The sequence below is a fragment of the Opisthocomus hoazin genome, chromosome W, assembly GCF_030867145.1.
Source record: "Opisthocomus hoazin isolate bOpiHoa1 chromosome W, bOpiHoa1.hap1, whole genome shotgun sequence".
Taxonomy (NCBI): Eukaryota; Metazoa; Chordata; class Aves; order Opisthocomiformes; family Opisthocomidae; genus Opisthocomus; species Opisthocomus hoazin.
In genome coordinates, this window is record NC_134453.1 from 31,905,283 (window position 1) to 31,920,573 (window position 15,291).

At 43.0% G+C, this 15,291-nt stretch overlaps 1 protein-coding gene across 4 annotated transcripts in view; it reads right to left on the minus strand.

Moving 5' to 3' along the window:
• Positions 1-15,291, minus strand: part of LOC142365720 (guanine nucleotide-binding protein G(q) subunit alpha-like) — a 182,269-nt gene that overhangs the window by 17,186 nt on the left and 149,792 nt on the right. For all 4 annotated transcript variants that reach the window (XM_075446793.1, XM_075446790.1, XM_075446791.1 and 1 more), the window contains exon 6: positions 10,511-10,664. In XM_075446793.1, the coding sequence (XP_075302908.1) occupies positions 10,511-10,664 (154 nt within the window). The remainder of the gene's footprint in view (positions 1-10,510; positions 10,665-15,291) is intronic.

Consider the following 15,291-nt stretch of genomic DNA (forward strand, 5'->3'; position numbering starts at 1 on the left):
CCAAACAAAAGGAGGGACACCTCCTTCTGTTCAACAATATCCAATAGTTTCAGAAGCAATTCCTAGTACTTGTAAACAAATTGATAAATTCTTAAAAGAGGGAATTCTAAAAGAATGTAGGAGCCCTTATAATACCCCAATTTTACCTGTAAGTAAAAACAGGTTGGACAACAACGGAGACCCTGAATATAGGTTTGTTCAAGATTTACGAGCAGTTAATGAGCATGTCATTGCACCCCATCCAGTTGTTCCAGACCCGAGTTTGATATTAACTCAAATACCTCCTTGGGGCCAGTATTATACTGTGCTTGATTTAACAGGAGCCTTTTTTTTTGTATACCAATAGCAGAACAAAGTCAACATATTTTTGCCTTTACCTGGCAAGGGAAACAGTTAACCTGGACACGATTGCCGCAAGGTTTTACTAGTTCACCCACTATTTTCTCTCAGATTTTGAGAAATGATTTACAACATTTAAATTTTCCCTGCTTGTCTGTTTTGATACAATATGTGGATGATCTTTTATTTGTGAGAAAGACAAAAGAAAATTGTATACGTGATACTAAATATTTGTGTTGTCAATTGGTACAGAAGGGTCATTGAGTCTCTCCATCCAAACTGCAGTTTTGCCAAACTAAGGTAAAGTACCTGGGATTTTTATTAAGTCCGGGAAAAAGAGAAATGGATCCTGAAAGAGTTACAATAATACAGGAACTGCCAAGACCTACCACTAAGAAGCAGTTAAGGGGATTTTTTTGGCAAGTTGGATTTTGCAGACCTTGGATCCCTGGATTTAGTGAAATAGCAAAACCGTTGCATGAAGCAACTAGGAATGAGGAGGTGGAACCTATAGCATGGGGATCTGAAAGAGAAAAAGCTTTTCGGACACTAAAGAATGCCTTACTGAATGCCCCAGCATTAGGACTCCCTGATTATACCAAACCCTTTAAACTTTATTGTGATGAGATAAAGGGAACAGCCAGAGGAATTTTAGTCCAAACTTTAGAGCCTCATGAAAGACCAGTAGCTTATTTTTTAACTACGTTAGATCCTGTAGTAAAAGGAACTCCGTTTTGTATCCGAGCAATTGCAGCTGCAGCTGAGATGGTAGAAAAATCTAGGTCAATTGTTTTAGGACATGCACTAAGCGTATGCGTACCCCGTGAGGTGGAAATTTTGTTAAAACAATATGCTGAAAAGTCTTTCACCCCAAAGAGCACATCGTTATGGATTGGTATTGTTATTAGCTGACAATTTGAAATTGGAAAGGTGCAACATGCTTAACCCTGCCACACTGTTACCTTTGCCAACTGATGGTGAAAAAGATACTCATGACTGTATGCAAATTTTAACATTTACTAGCAAGTCTCGAGACGACATAACAGATCAACCACTTGATAACCCAGAGATGAGTCTTTTCACAGATGGATCATCATATTACGATAAAGAACGACGGGTTGTGGGTTTTGCGGTGACGACAGAAACAACGGTATTAATTGCTGGACCTCTACCTTTGTCTCTGGGAGCGCAAGGTGCGGAAGTTGTCGCACTGACAGAAGCAGCCAGGAAAACAAGATGCCATCTCAAGAGGTAACCACTTGGCTGATCAAGCAGCCCGAGCAGCTGCTAGGCATTGCAACCTTCTTATGGCTGCACTGCAAACAAAGGCAGAATGGACAAGCCCACCGGACATGTGCCAACTCTATGAATCCTTAACCGAAGATGAACGATCCTTATGAGAATGACTAGGAGCTCAAAGGCAAGGAGAGCAATGGATTTTGAACAACAAACCTCTGTTGCCAAAAAGGTATTTATTACCCTTAACCCGTTGGTTCCATGAGAAAACTCATGGAGGACCGGAGAGCATAGCCTCCTGAATCCAAAGACTGTGGGCAGCACCAGGAATTTATGCTGCAGCACAAAGATTTTGTGAGAACTGTAAACTCTGCAAGCAATATGCTACATTGCGAATTAACCCGCCACAAGGTAAAAGGCCTCTGGCCACCTTTCCTTTTCAAAAGCTCCAAATTGATTATGCTGAGATGCCTAAAACTCTGGGTTATGCATACTTGTTAGTGATTGTAGATCAGTTATCCGGATGGGTAGAAGCTTTCCCAACAAGAAAGAATGATTCAAAATCAGTAGTTAAGATTGTGTTAAAAGAATTAATTCCACGATATGGCGTTCCAGAAATAATTGACTCAGATAGGGGAGCACATTTTATGGCAGCTATTTTGGTTCAAATATGTCATGCTTTAAAAATTACACAACAATTACACATACCTTATCATCCAGAGTCCTCTGGACAAGTAGAAAGGATGAATAGAACTATGAAGAAAAAGTTAGTTAAGGTTTGTAAACAAATTGGATTAAAATGGCCAGAAGCTTTGAACTTAGTTTTATGGGATATTAGAAACACTCCAAGACAATCTGTAGGAATGTCCCCTGCAGAAATTCTTTTTGGTAGAATTCTTGCCGTTCCGGGAACTTATGTTCCAGCAAAAACTAGCCTTTTGGATGGAGATGAGCAAATCACTCAATACCTTTTGTACCTCCAGGATTCTTTTTCCCAGATGAGAAACCATGCTTATTGGTATCAAGGTATATCTCCTGAAGTCCAGGTATTCTTTGTTGTAATAATCGTTGTTTGTCTGTTTGTGATTTTTCAATGTATAATAACTTGTTCAATGTCAATCACTAAGAAGTGTCAAAAAAAAAAAGTTTGGAAATATAATAATTAGTAATTGCAGGGATGCAATAAAAACAAAAGGAGGGAATGTTAGAGATTGGTTATAAAGATTGATTATAGAATAGAATAAAATCATAGAACTAGAACGTAGATTCAGCTGTGTAAACACAGCTGTGTTAAGAAACCATACAATCGGTATGTTGCAATTGGGATAGAAATTAATTGTATGGATTGTATCAAACAGAATTTACAAAAGAAGCTGAGACGACCCTGAAACCAGCGAGGGAGAATTCTGCGAAGACAGAAGAGTAGAAAGAACTTAATAAATGATGTACTTAAAGGAACGGAACGGTTGCTTAGAAACTTATGAAGATTCTAGACTTGATGTAATCAGTTTAATAAATGTATATAAACTGGTTTAGCGAGTTAAGCTTTGCCACTCACTGAGGTGACGGCTCAACTCTGAGTTGTGAATAAAGCAATACATAGTGTAACCCACTCGTGTGGGGATAAAATTTTTAACACATAGAATCATAGAATCATAGATTGGAAAAGACGTCTAAGATCATCAAGTCCAACCATCCACCCAACACCACCATTCCTACTAAACCATATCCTGAAGTGCCACATCTACACGATTTCTGAACACCTCCAGGGATGGGGACTCCACCACCTCCCTGGGCAGCCTATTCCAATGTCTGACCACTCTTTCAGTAAAGAAATTTTTCCTAATATCTAATCTAAACCTCCCCTGAAGCAACTTGAGGCCATTTCTTCTCGTCCTATTGCTAGTTACTTGGGAGAAGAGACCAACACCTGCCTCACTAAAACCTCCTTTCAGGTAGCTGTAGAGAGCAATAAGGTCCTCAGCCTCCTCTTCTCCAGACTAAACAGCCCCAGCTCCGTCAGTCGCTCCTGGTAAGACTTCTTCTCTAGCCCCTTCACTAGCTTCATTGCCCTTCTCTGGACAAGCTCCAGCAACTCCATGTCCTTTTTGCAGTGCGGGGCCCAAAACTGAACACAGTACTCCAGGTGCGGCCTCAACAGTGCCAAGTACAGAGGCACGATCATCTCCATAGTCCTGCTGGCCACACTATTCCTGATAGAAGCCAGGATGCCGTTGGCCTTCTTGGCCATCTGGGCACACTGCTGGCTCGTGTTCAGTCGGCTGTCGACCAACATTCCAAGATCCTTTTCCTCCGAGCAGCTTTCCAGCCACTCCTCCGCAAGCCTGTAGCATTGCATGGGGCTGTTGTGACCCAAGTGCAGGACCTGGCATTTGGCCTTGTTAAACCTCATACAGTTCGCCTCGGCCCATTCATCCAGCCTGTCCAGATCCCTCTGCAGAGCCTTCCTACCCTCAAGCAGATCGACACTCCGCCCAACTTGGTGTCATCTGCAAACTTCCTGAGGGTGTACTCAGTCCCCTCATCCAGATCGTATTGATAAAGATATTAAACAAGACCGGACCCAAAACTGAGCCCTGGGGAACACCACTCATGTCCAGCTGCTAGCTGGATTTAACTCCATTCACCACCACTCTTTGGGCCCAGCCATTCAGCCAGTTCTTTATCCAGTGAAGAGTACACCCGTCCAAACCATGAGCAGCCAGTTTCTCCAGGAGGATACTGTGTGTAACAGTGTCAAAGGCCTTACTAAAGTCCAGGTAGATGACGTCCACAGCCTTTCCCTCATCCACTAGGCAGGTCACCTGGTCATAGAAGGAGATCAGGTTGGTCAAGCAGGACCTGCCTTTCACGAACCCATGATGGCTGGGCCTGATCCCCTGGTTGTCCTGCACATGCCCGGTGAGTGCACTCAGGATGAATCACTCCATAATCTTGCCTGGCACCGAGGTCAGGCTGATAGGCCTATAGTTCCCTGGATCCTCCTTCCGGCCCTTCTTGTAGATGGGTGTTACATTGGCGATCCTCCAATCATCTGGGACCTCCCCTGTCAGCCAGGACTGCTGACAGATGATGGAGAGTGGCTTGGCCAGCTCCTCCGCCAATTCCCTCAGCACTCTTGGATGGATCCCATCTGGCCCCATAGACTTGTAAGCATCCAGGTGGCACAGCAGGTCATTAACTGCTTCCTCCTGGATTATGAGAGGTTTGTTCTGCTGTCCTTCCCTATCTTCCAGCACTGGGGGCTGATTACCCTGGGAATAACCAGTCTGACCATTAAAGACTGAGGCGAAGGCGGCATTAAGTACCTCAGCCTTTTCCTCATCCTTGTTGGCAATATTCCCCCTTGCATCCAATAAGGGATGGAGACTTTTTACTCTTAATAATTTTAAGTATTTGTAAAGGAGACTCCTAGACTTTCAAAGACAATGGTTTCTTCAAAATAAGCCATTTATTGCTTTAATCAACTTCCTAGAATTTTGTTAAGCAGTTTTACAGTAGGTAGGCACAGGTAGGGTTGTCCCTCTCTCAAAATCTACTGCACTATTCAAAGCCTGTATCCAAATTTTGCTTTCCTAATAAAATTGCTGATTATCATGTAATTTAAATTTTTTTTGACTGGAGTTCAAATATGGAAAAAAATAGGTTAAAAAGAAAGTTTGCCACCTCAGCAATTTAGAAAAAATGTTATGAGCCAATGTTAGATTTACAATGCTAAGTGGTTATGATCTAAATAATCTTTGATAAGAATTATAATACAAATCAGTAGGTTTCTTGTCCGTTGGTCCCTTTTTAGCAGTCTTCAAAGAGTCTCTCTATATGATAGTCATGTCCTATATGAAAAGTACTATAATATTGGGTTGGCTACATTAGCTTGGTGAGTGTAATCGTTTATTTTCTTTGAAGACTCTGGAGGGGAGTGTGCTTCTGTGGATAGACATTTTTCTCTTCTTTCCTTCCCAAGTGTGGCCCCTTTTTGTCTTTCTCCCCTTTCCCAGCATTTCATTTCAGTTTGTGAGTCAGTCTTTTAACACTAGCTGTGAAAGCATACCTTCATGTGATACTCTGTCCCTTGAGCATGTCTCACTCTCTTATCCAGTGTTGTTATGACATACTGTGCATTACAACTGCTTAGTTTAATCAGTCCAATTTGCCATCCTTGTTAGCATTTCACATCCCTGTGCTACTTTCTCCATTGTGCTACCCCACAGGAAATTGCACAGGATAAGTGACCCAGCTGAAAAACACGTAATTCTGATGAGATCTCCAAATCTGTACATCTTCAACATCTCCAAGATCTCCATACAGGGTGCTGGAACAGCAGAGGGGATCACACAGAGACTCGTGCAAGCCACAGACTGTGTAACTCACCCCATCTTTGCACCAGAAGAAATCAAATCAAACCATAACATTGTCTAAGGGATTAAGTACAACAAGACCTGCAGAATTAGAGTCAGGCGCTTAAAGACTTTCAGGTCTGGCCTACTGGTTATGGCCCTACTGGTCCATAAACTTCTTCTGTTTCCCTTACTCATGGCAAAGAGGAAGAGGTTTTCTCTGAACAGACTGATTGAAAAACCTGATAACCTTCTATGATGAAATGACTGGCTTAGTAGATGAGAGGAGAGCAGCGGATACTGTCTACCTTCAGTAAGGCTTTTGACATTGTCTTATCTATCTGTCATCTATCTGGACTTCTGTAAAGCCTTCGACACAGTCCCCCACAACATCCTTCTCTCTAAATTGGACAGAAATGGATTTGATGGGGGGACTATTTGGTGGATGAGGAATTGGTTGGAAGGTTGCAGCCAGAGGGTAGTAGTCAATGGTTTGAAGTCCAAAAGGACACCGGTGACAAGTGGTGTCCCTCAGGGGTCTGTCAATGACATAGCGAGATCGAGTGCACCCTCAGCAAGTTTTCAGATGACACCAAGGTGAATGGTGCAGCTGACACACCAGAAGGATGGGATACCATCCACAGGGACATGGACAAGCTGGAGAAGTGGGCCTGTGTGAACCTCATGAAGTTCAACAAGGCCAATTGCAAGGTCCTGCACCTGGGTCGGGGCCACCCCCACTATCAGTACAGGCTGGGGGATGAGGGGATTGAGAGAAGCCTTGTTGAGAAGGACTTGGGGGTACTGGTGGATGAAAAGCTGGACATGAGCCGGCAATGTGCGCTCGCAGCCCAGAAGGCCAACTGTATCCTGGGCTGCATCAAAAGCAGCATGGCCAGCAGGTCGAGGGAGGGGATTCTGCCTTTCTGCTCTGGTGAGGCCTCACCTGGAGTCCTGTGTCCAGCTCTGGAGCCCTCAGAACAAGAAGTACATGGACCTGTTGGAGTGGGTCCAGAAGAGGGCCACAAAGATGATCCGAGGGCTGGAGCACCTCTCCTATGAGGAAAGGCTGAGAGAGTTGGGCTGTTCAGCCTGGAGAAGAGAAGGCTCCGGGGAGACCTTATAGCAGCCTTTCGGTACGTAAAGGGGCCTATAGGAAAGATGGGGACAGACTTTTTAGTAGGGCCTGTTGTGATAGGGCAAGGAGTAATGTTTTTAAATTAAAAGAGGGTACATTCAGACTAGATATAAGGAAGAAATTTTTTACGATGAGGGTGGTGAAACACTGGAGCAGGTTGCCCAGAGAAGTAGTGGAGGCCCCATCCCTGGAAACATTCAAGGCCAGGTTGGACGTGGCTCTGAGCAACCTGATCTAGTTGAAGATGTGCCTGCTCACTGCAGGGGGGCTGGACCTAGGTGACCTCTAAAGGTCTCTTCCAACCCAAAGCACTCTATGACTCTATGACTGTCTCCCATAAGATCTTCATAGGGAAGGTGATGAAGTACGCGCTGGATGAGCAGACAATGAAGAGGACTGAAAACTGGCTGAATGGCTGGGATCAGAGGGTGGTGATCAGTGGCATGAAGACTAGTTGAAGGCCAGTAAATAGTGGGGTACACCAGGGATCGATATTGGGTTCAGTCCTGTTTAACATCTTCTTTAATGGTCTGGATGAAGTTCAACAAGGGCAAGTGCAGGGTCCTGCACCTGGGGAGGAATAACCCCATGCACCAGTACAGGCTCGGGGCGGGCCTGCTGGAGAGCAGCTCTGTGGAGAGAAGGACCTGGGTGTCCTGGTGGATGACAAGTTGACCATGATCCAGCAGTGTGCCGTGCCTGCCAAGAAGGCCAATGGTATCCTGGGGTGCATTAAGAAGAGTGTGGCCAGCAGGTCGAGGGAGGTTCTCCTCCCCCTCTACTCTGCCCTAGTGAGACCCCATCTGGAGTACTGTTTCCAGTTCTGGGCTCCTCAGTTCAAGAAAGATGAGGAACTACTGGAGAGAGTCCAGCAGAGGGCTACAAAGATGATGAGGGGACTGGAGCATCTCTCCTATGAGGAAAGGCTGAAGCAGCTGGGCTTGTTTAGCCTGAAGAAGAGCAGGCTGCGAGAGGACCTAATATATGCCTATAAATATCTGAAGGGTGGGTGTCAGGAGGATGGGACCAGACTCTTTTCAGTGGTGCCCAGCAACAGGACAAGGGGCAATGGGCACAAAGTGAAGCACAGGAAGTTCCATCTGAACACAAGGAAGAACTTCTTTGAGAGTGACGGAGCCCTGGAACAGGCTGCCCAGGGAGGTTGTGGAGTCTCCTTCTCTGGAGATATTCAAGACCCGCCTGGACGCAGTCCTGTGCAGCCTGCTGTAGGTGACCCTGCTTCGGCAGGGTGGTTGGACTAGATGACCCACAGAGGTCCCTTCCAACCCCTACCATTGTGTGATTCTGTGATTCTGTGGATGAGGGAGCAGAGCGTACCATCAGCAAGTTTGCTGATGACACAAAACTGGGAGGAGAGGCTGCCGTCCAGAGGGACCTCGACAGACTGGAGAAATGGGCTGACAGGAAACTCATGAAGTTCAACAAGGGGAAGTGCCAAGTCCTGCACCTGAAGAGGAACAAGCCCAGGCACCAATACATGCTGGGGTCCACCCAGCTGGAAAGCAACTTTGCAGAAGAGGACCTGGGGGTCCTGGTGGACCCCAGGTTGAGCACGAGGCCAGAATTGTGCCCTTGCTGCAAAGAAGGCTAATGGTATCCTGGGCTGCATTAGGAAGAATGTTGTCAGCAGCTAGAGGGAGGTGATTCTTCCCCTCTACTCAGCATTGGTGAGGCCAGACCTGGAGTATTGTGTCCATCTCTGGGCTCCCCAGTACGAGAGACATGGACGTACTGGATAGAGTCCAGCAAAGGGCCATGAAGATGATTAAAGGACTGGAGGCAAGGCTGAGAAATCTGGGACTGTTTACCCTAGAGAAGAGAAGTCTCAGGTGGGGATGTCATCGATGTGTACAAATACCTCAAAGAAGGGTATAAAGAAGGTGGGCCAGGCTCTTGTCGATGGTGCCCAGTGACAGGACAAGAGGCAATGGGAACAAGCTGTAACAGGAGTTTCCGTCTGAACATCAAGAAACCCTTTTTTACTGTGAGGGTGACCGAACACTGGAACAGGCTGCCCAGGGAGGTTGTGGAGTGTCCCTCCTTTGAGATATTCAAAAGCCATCTGGACATGGTCCTGGGCAACAGGCACTAGGTGACCTTGTTTGAGCAGAGACGTTGGACCAGATGATCTCCAGAGGTCCCTTCCAACCTTAACTATTCTGTGTGAATTTTGTCTGTTTTTTTCTGGACAAGCATTTAACACAGGTGTATCTCCACTTGAATGATGATAAAGAAGGACCCATAGAGCCTTCTCACCTGCAGGATGTCATCTAGGGCACCTGTCACACTTGTAACTTGAAAGGAAAAGAATATTTTCTATTCAACTGTCAGTTCTCTTCTGTATAGTACTATCAAACTAAACTTACACTGACTCGTAAATAAGTATGGTCTGATCCTGCAGGTTGTTCACTATGAACACATCCTTTCCTCTCAAACAGGAAAAAACTGTAATTTTTTTTTGTCCCTTTCATTTTGAAAATGAGCAATTTAATCTTTTTTTGTAGCTTTTGAATCTGCTTTACACTCTCTGGTGAGACTGAAGAGACGTTATTGTATGAATTTGATTTTTTTTCTCTGTTACCAAAGCCTCTACTCAGTTACCTTAGAGTACCTAACTTTTCACCTCAGGAGAACTTTCTGAAAGTACAGCTTCCTTAGAAACAGCTATGTGTTCCACATAATGTTTTCTGGGACAAGCACATTAAACTTCATGCAAGTAACATAAAATTAAAAAAATGAAACAAAAAAGAAATGGTATAATGAAAGGGTGGGAGGAGTGATACTGGTTTCTCTGACAGCCACAGAGAATTTATGACACTTCTGTTCAGATATCCAGCCTTAAACAAAACAACAACAACAAATCACAAACAAAAAAACAAAAACAACAACATAAAAAGAACAGTATGTGAGACTGTGTAAAAACGAGAAATGTATTTTTAAGTAATTTTGGCTTTATACTTCAGTTCAAACCCTCACCCCAACTTATGAACAAGGACAGAATAGGGTCCATTGCTAATATGATGTTACTCATCTAGAATCAATAATTTCACATGAAAGGTACTACCATCCTATCCACAATTAATGGAGGTGCAAAATGAAATCCTAGCAAACTAGAAAATCCCACAAGACTTCAGTGACCTTAAAAATTTGGAGCATTAAAAATTGCTTTTTTTAATAATTTTTCCCTTTTCGTAGAATTTTTTAAAAAACATGACCAGCAAGTCATTCAGCTACAAACTAACCATTCGGTGTACTATGTACAATTTATAAAGAAGAAAATGGGTTTAATGAAGAATGGGTGATAATCTTTGTCCTAAGAAACTCTAAGCAAAATATGGGCAGGGCTATTACATTTTTTCATTCCCACAGTGTAAATGGGGCATGAGCTCTGGTGGCAATATGGTGGCAATATACTTACCATCATACTCTGGAAAATAATCAACTAAATGGGAGTACATAATTTTCTCCTCTAAGAGATCTTTTTTATTTAAGAACAGAATGACTGAAGAATTCTGGAACCATGGATACGTGATAATTGTCCTAAAGAGTGCTTTGCTTTCTTCCATTCGATTCTGGAATAAAAAAAGAGCGATGAATTTATGAAGTCGTGAAAACAAACTTTTAAATTTTTTTAAATCAATGCATGCAATTCCATTTTATTTGATAAACAGATGCATTTCATATTTTCTACCTTCTTACCAAAATGTAAGATTTAACTGATTCGGTTACAATTCATGGGTAAGTGGTAAATTAAATATGCAGGCAGTTTCCTTTTGCAAACTCAATGACATAAGCACAATTATTCTTTAAAACACAGATCAAGGACGTGATAGCTGTAACAGATACTGTTGTAAATACTGACTATGCACAGTTATGGTCAGCAAACAAATTAATGGGTAATGAAATATATGTGCTTCGAGGCGGAGACAAGTGTAAAACAAGACATAATAACCAAGTTTTAAGAACCTTATTTATTTTATACGACTTTTCTGAACTTTAAATGCAAGTAATCCTTAATTTTTTCAGAGGAAATCAGCTTTAAAATAGTTCTAGGTAAATTTGGAATTTACTCATTGATAACCTGAGAATATTTCCCCAAATAAAAAACTTATGACATAAAATCTTACAAATGGTAAATTTGTTTCTAAGATCACTGGGTTAGCCTTTACTTAAGCCTTGCTTAATTGCTCCTGAAAAGCATTTTGCATTATAGTGGAAATGTAAGTAAAGCATACAGTTCTGTTTGAAAGAGCTTTCTGACACTAAAATTCTGTTGTATTTTGATACAATTCTGAACAACTGCTAGGCTGACATGATGCAGTTAATACAGAGTCAGAACAAATTGAGTTTGGTACCAGGAATTAACTCTACTTCTTTCTTTATTTGGAAAAATCTAAGACAGACCTGATTAGCTACCTACAGAAGTTATTTTTAGGAGCTGCCTCTAGAAAACAACAGTGTCACCACCAAACAGGCCTCCAGAGAATAAAATCAAGGAAGTGAATCCCGCAGATTCTGCTGTTGCTGAGCCATAGAATCATAGAATCATTTCATTTGAAAAAGACCCTTAAGATCATCGAGTCCAACCATTAACCTAACACTACCAAGTCCACCACTAAACCACGTCTCTAAGCGCCACATCCACAAGTCTTTCAAATACCTCCAGGGATGGTGACTCAACCACGTCCCTGGGCAGACTGTTCCAATGCTTGACAATCCCTTCAGTGAAGAAATTTTTCATAATATCCAGTCTAAACATTCCCTGACGCAAGTTGAGGTCATTTGCCCTTGTCCTATTGCCTGTTACCTGGGAGAAGAGACCAACACCTGCCTCACTAAAACCGCCTTTCAGGTAGTTGTAGAGAGCCATAAGGTCTCCCCTCAGCCGCCTCTTCTCCAGACTAAACAGTCCCAGTTCCCTCAGCCATTCCTCTTAAGACTTGTGCTCTAGACCCTTCACTAGCTTCGTTGCCCTTCTCTGGACACACTCCAGCACCTCAATGTCTTTCTTGTAGTGATGGGCCCAAAAATGAACACAGTACTCCAGGTGTGGCCTCACCAGTGCCGAGTACAAAGGGACAATCACTTCCCTACTCCTGCTGGCCACACTATTCCTGATACAAGCCAGGATGCTGTTGGCCTTCTTGGCCACCTGGGCACACTGCTGGCTCATGTTCAGCCGGCTGTCGACCAATACCCCCAGGTCACTTTCCCAAGTCTGTAGCGTTGCATGGGGTTGTTGTGACCCAAGTGCAGGATCTGGCACTTGGCCTTGTTGAACCTCATACAGTTGGCCTCGGCCCATCGATCCAGCCTGTCCAGATCCCTCTGTAGAGCCAGCCAACTGGATTTAATTCCATTCACCACCACTCTTTGGGCCCAGCCATTCAGCCGGTTTTTTACTCAGCGAAGTGTACACCCATCCAAGCCATGACAGTTTCACCAGGAGGATGCTGTGGAGAACAGTGTCAAAGGCTTTGCTGAAGTCCAGGTAAACAACATCCACAGCCATTCCCTCATCCACTAAGTGGGTCACCTGGTCATAGAAGAAGATCAGGTTGGTCAAGCAGGACCTGCCTTTCATAAACCCATGCTGGCTGGGCCTGATCCCCTGGTTGTCCTGCACATGCCCGGTGAGTGCACTCAGGATGAATCACTCCATAATCTTGCCCGGCACTGAGGTCAGGCTGACAGGCCTGCAGTTCCCTGGATCCTCCTTCTGGCCCTTCTTGTAGATGGACATCACATTTGCTAACCTCCAGTCAACTGGGACCTCCCCAGTTAACCAGGACTACTGATAAATCATGGAAAGTGGCTTGTTGAGCACTTCCACCAGCTCCCTCAGTACCCCTGGCTGGATCCCATCCCACCCCATAGACTTGTGTGTGTGTCTAAGTGGTGTAGCAGGTCGCTAACCATTTCTCCTTGGACTGTGAGGGCTTCATTCTGCTCCCCGTCTCTGTCTTCCAGCTTAGGGGGCTGGGTACCCTGAGAATAATTGGTATTACTATCAAAGACTGAGGCGAAGGCAGCATTAAGTACCTCAGCCTTTTTCTCATCCTTTGACACTATGTTTCCCCCCTCATCCATTAAAGGACGGAGATTCTCCTTTTGTTGTAAATTTATGCAGCATTCTGTTAGAAAACTCAGACAATTTTGCTATAAGTGTATTTTCACTGGTATTAATTTATATTTTAAAGTGACCTGCATAAGAATGGAAAATAGGAACTCTAAAAAAAACTCACCACCTAAAAAATTCAATTTTTTAGAAGTTGATAGTTTAGTTGTCTTGTATCACCACAGAATCTTCAAGCAATTTATTAAACTTTACAGCATGTTGGAGTGGTAAGTGAAAGTAAATAGACAAATTTATAGATGGAGAAACTAAGGCAGGGAAGTAAAATCTTTGCTTTTTTGCAGTTAGTTGCATTGATTTCAATGATGCAAGAATTCAGTTCAAAAAGGAGAAAAACTGAGCATAAAACATAAGTTAGTTTAATTGTTAAAGCACAATCGCAAGTATTCCTTTTATAACTTTATAATATATAGTATAGACCTAATAACAATATCATAGATAAAACTCAAGGAGAGTCAGAGGAGGGGAAAAAATTAGGGAATACATGTCCTAAATTCATACATTTTTTTATAATTTTTGTTTTCTGTGGGTTTTATTTTTTTTTTTACTGCCACAAACTACGTTCATACTATGGACAGTAGTACCTCTAACTTCTAAGTTTTGAGAAAATAAGAAACCTATCTTACTCTGAAGACGAGAGCATACCTGTATCTTCTCCTGATGTATAGTCTTAGCAATAATAAATCCTGTAGGATCTAACTCTTCCATTCGGTCCCTGTAATTGCTACCTTCAGGTGGGTGGTCTTTCCAAAAGTGAGTCCCTCCTTAGGAAGCAAATAAAAATGTTTACCAGTCTTTTTCCTTTCCCTGCTGTTGTAAGGAAGGTAGACAGTGATATCGGACAGAAATATTCAGAGCATAGCAATGCTTAGGTTGTAATGACACAGGACAGAAATGTTTAGGTCATACTGTAGGGAAGAAAGGCATCGGAAAAATGAATGCCCAAAGAAGAAATTGATTACCCAAGGCGGGGGGTCTATACAGGAGGCTGATCTGATTATATTGGGAACTTGGGATTCGGACTGACGGGGACTGGGGGAGAACATTAAAATTTCCCCAGCCGATCCCCTGGTTCCAGTTCAGGGAATGAAATTACAGATTTTCTGATAGACACAGGGGGCCACCCATTCTGTAGTGACTAGTTGCAAGGGACCTTTAAGTAATATACATATATATTCTATTGAGTTCACAGGAAAGCAAGCTTTGAAACCATTTCTGAAACAGATGGAATGTAAAATTTGAGGTAAAGTGGTATCTCATGAGTTTCTCTATATGCCAGTGTCCCCCATTCCTCTTTTAGGGTGATATTTACTTTGTAAATTAAGAGCACCAATAACCTTTTCTGATAAATAGACACAGTCACATCTACCAAAAGAAGCTGCCTGGAAAACACAATTTTGTTTATTGACTATGAAATAATAGGAAGATATCAACGTCCTTGAGGGGATCCCAGGAGCTGTAATACCTACAGCATGGGCAAACAAGAGACAGGGAAGAGTGAAAATGCTTTACCGGTAAAAATTGAATCGAAACCCAGAGCACAACCAGTAAGAAAGAGACAGTATCCTATTAAATTGGAAGCCAGAATAGGTTTGGAGCTGTTGATAAATGACTTTACTCAGTACGGACTACTGACAGAATGTCAAACTGAATATAATACTCCAGTTTTTCCAATCAGAAAACCCCGGACACAGGAGTACAGGATTTAAGAGAAATTAACCAGAAATCAGTTGATGTGCATCCAGTAGTTCCTAATCCATATACTTTATTATCATCAGTACCTGAGAATAATGTTTATTTTACAGTACTGGACCTGAAGGGTGCTTTCTTTTGTATACCTCTGGAAGAAGAAAGCCAGAAATTGTTCACGTTTGAATGGGAAAGTCCAACTCTGCTGCACTGTGCTACCCCAGGTATTTAAGAACAGCCCTACCTTGTCGGGTAATGTACTTGCCAAAGAATTAGAAGACTGGCAAGGTAAGCATCCTTCTGTTGCTTTACTACAGTGTGTAGATGATATATTAATAAGGACCACTTCAGAACAAGAACGCAAAAGAGCCACC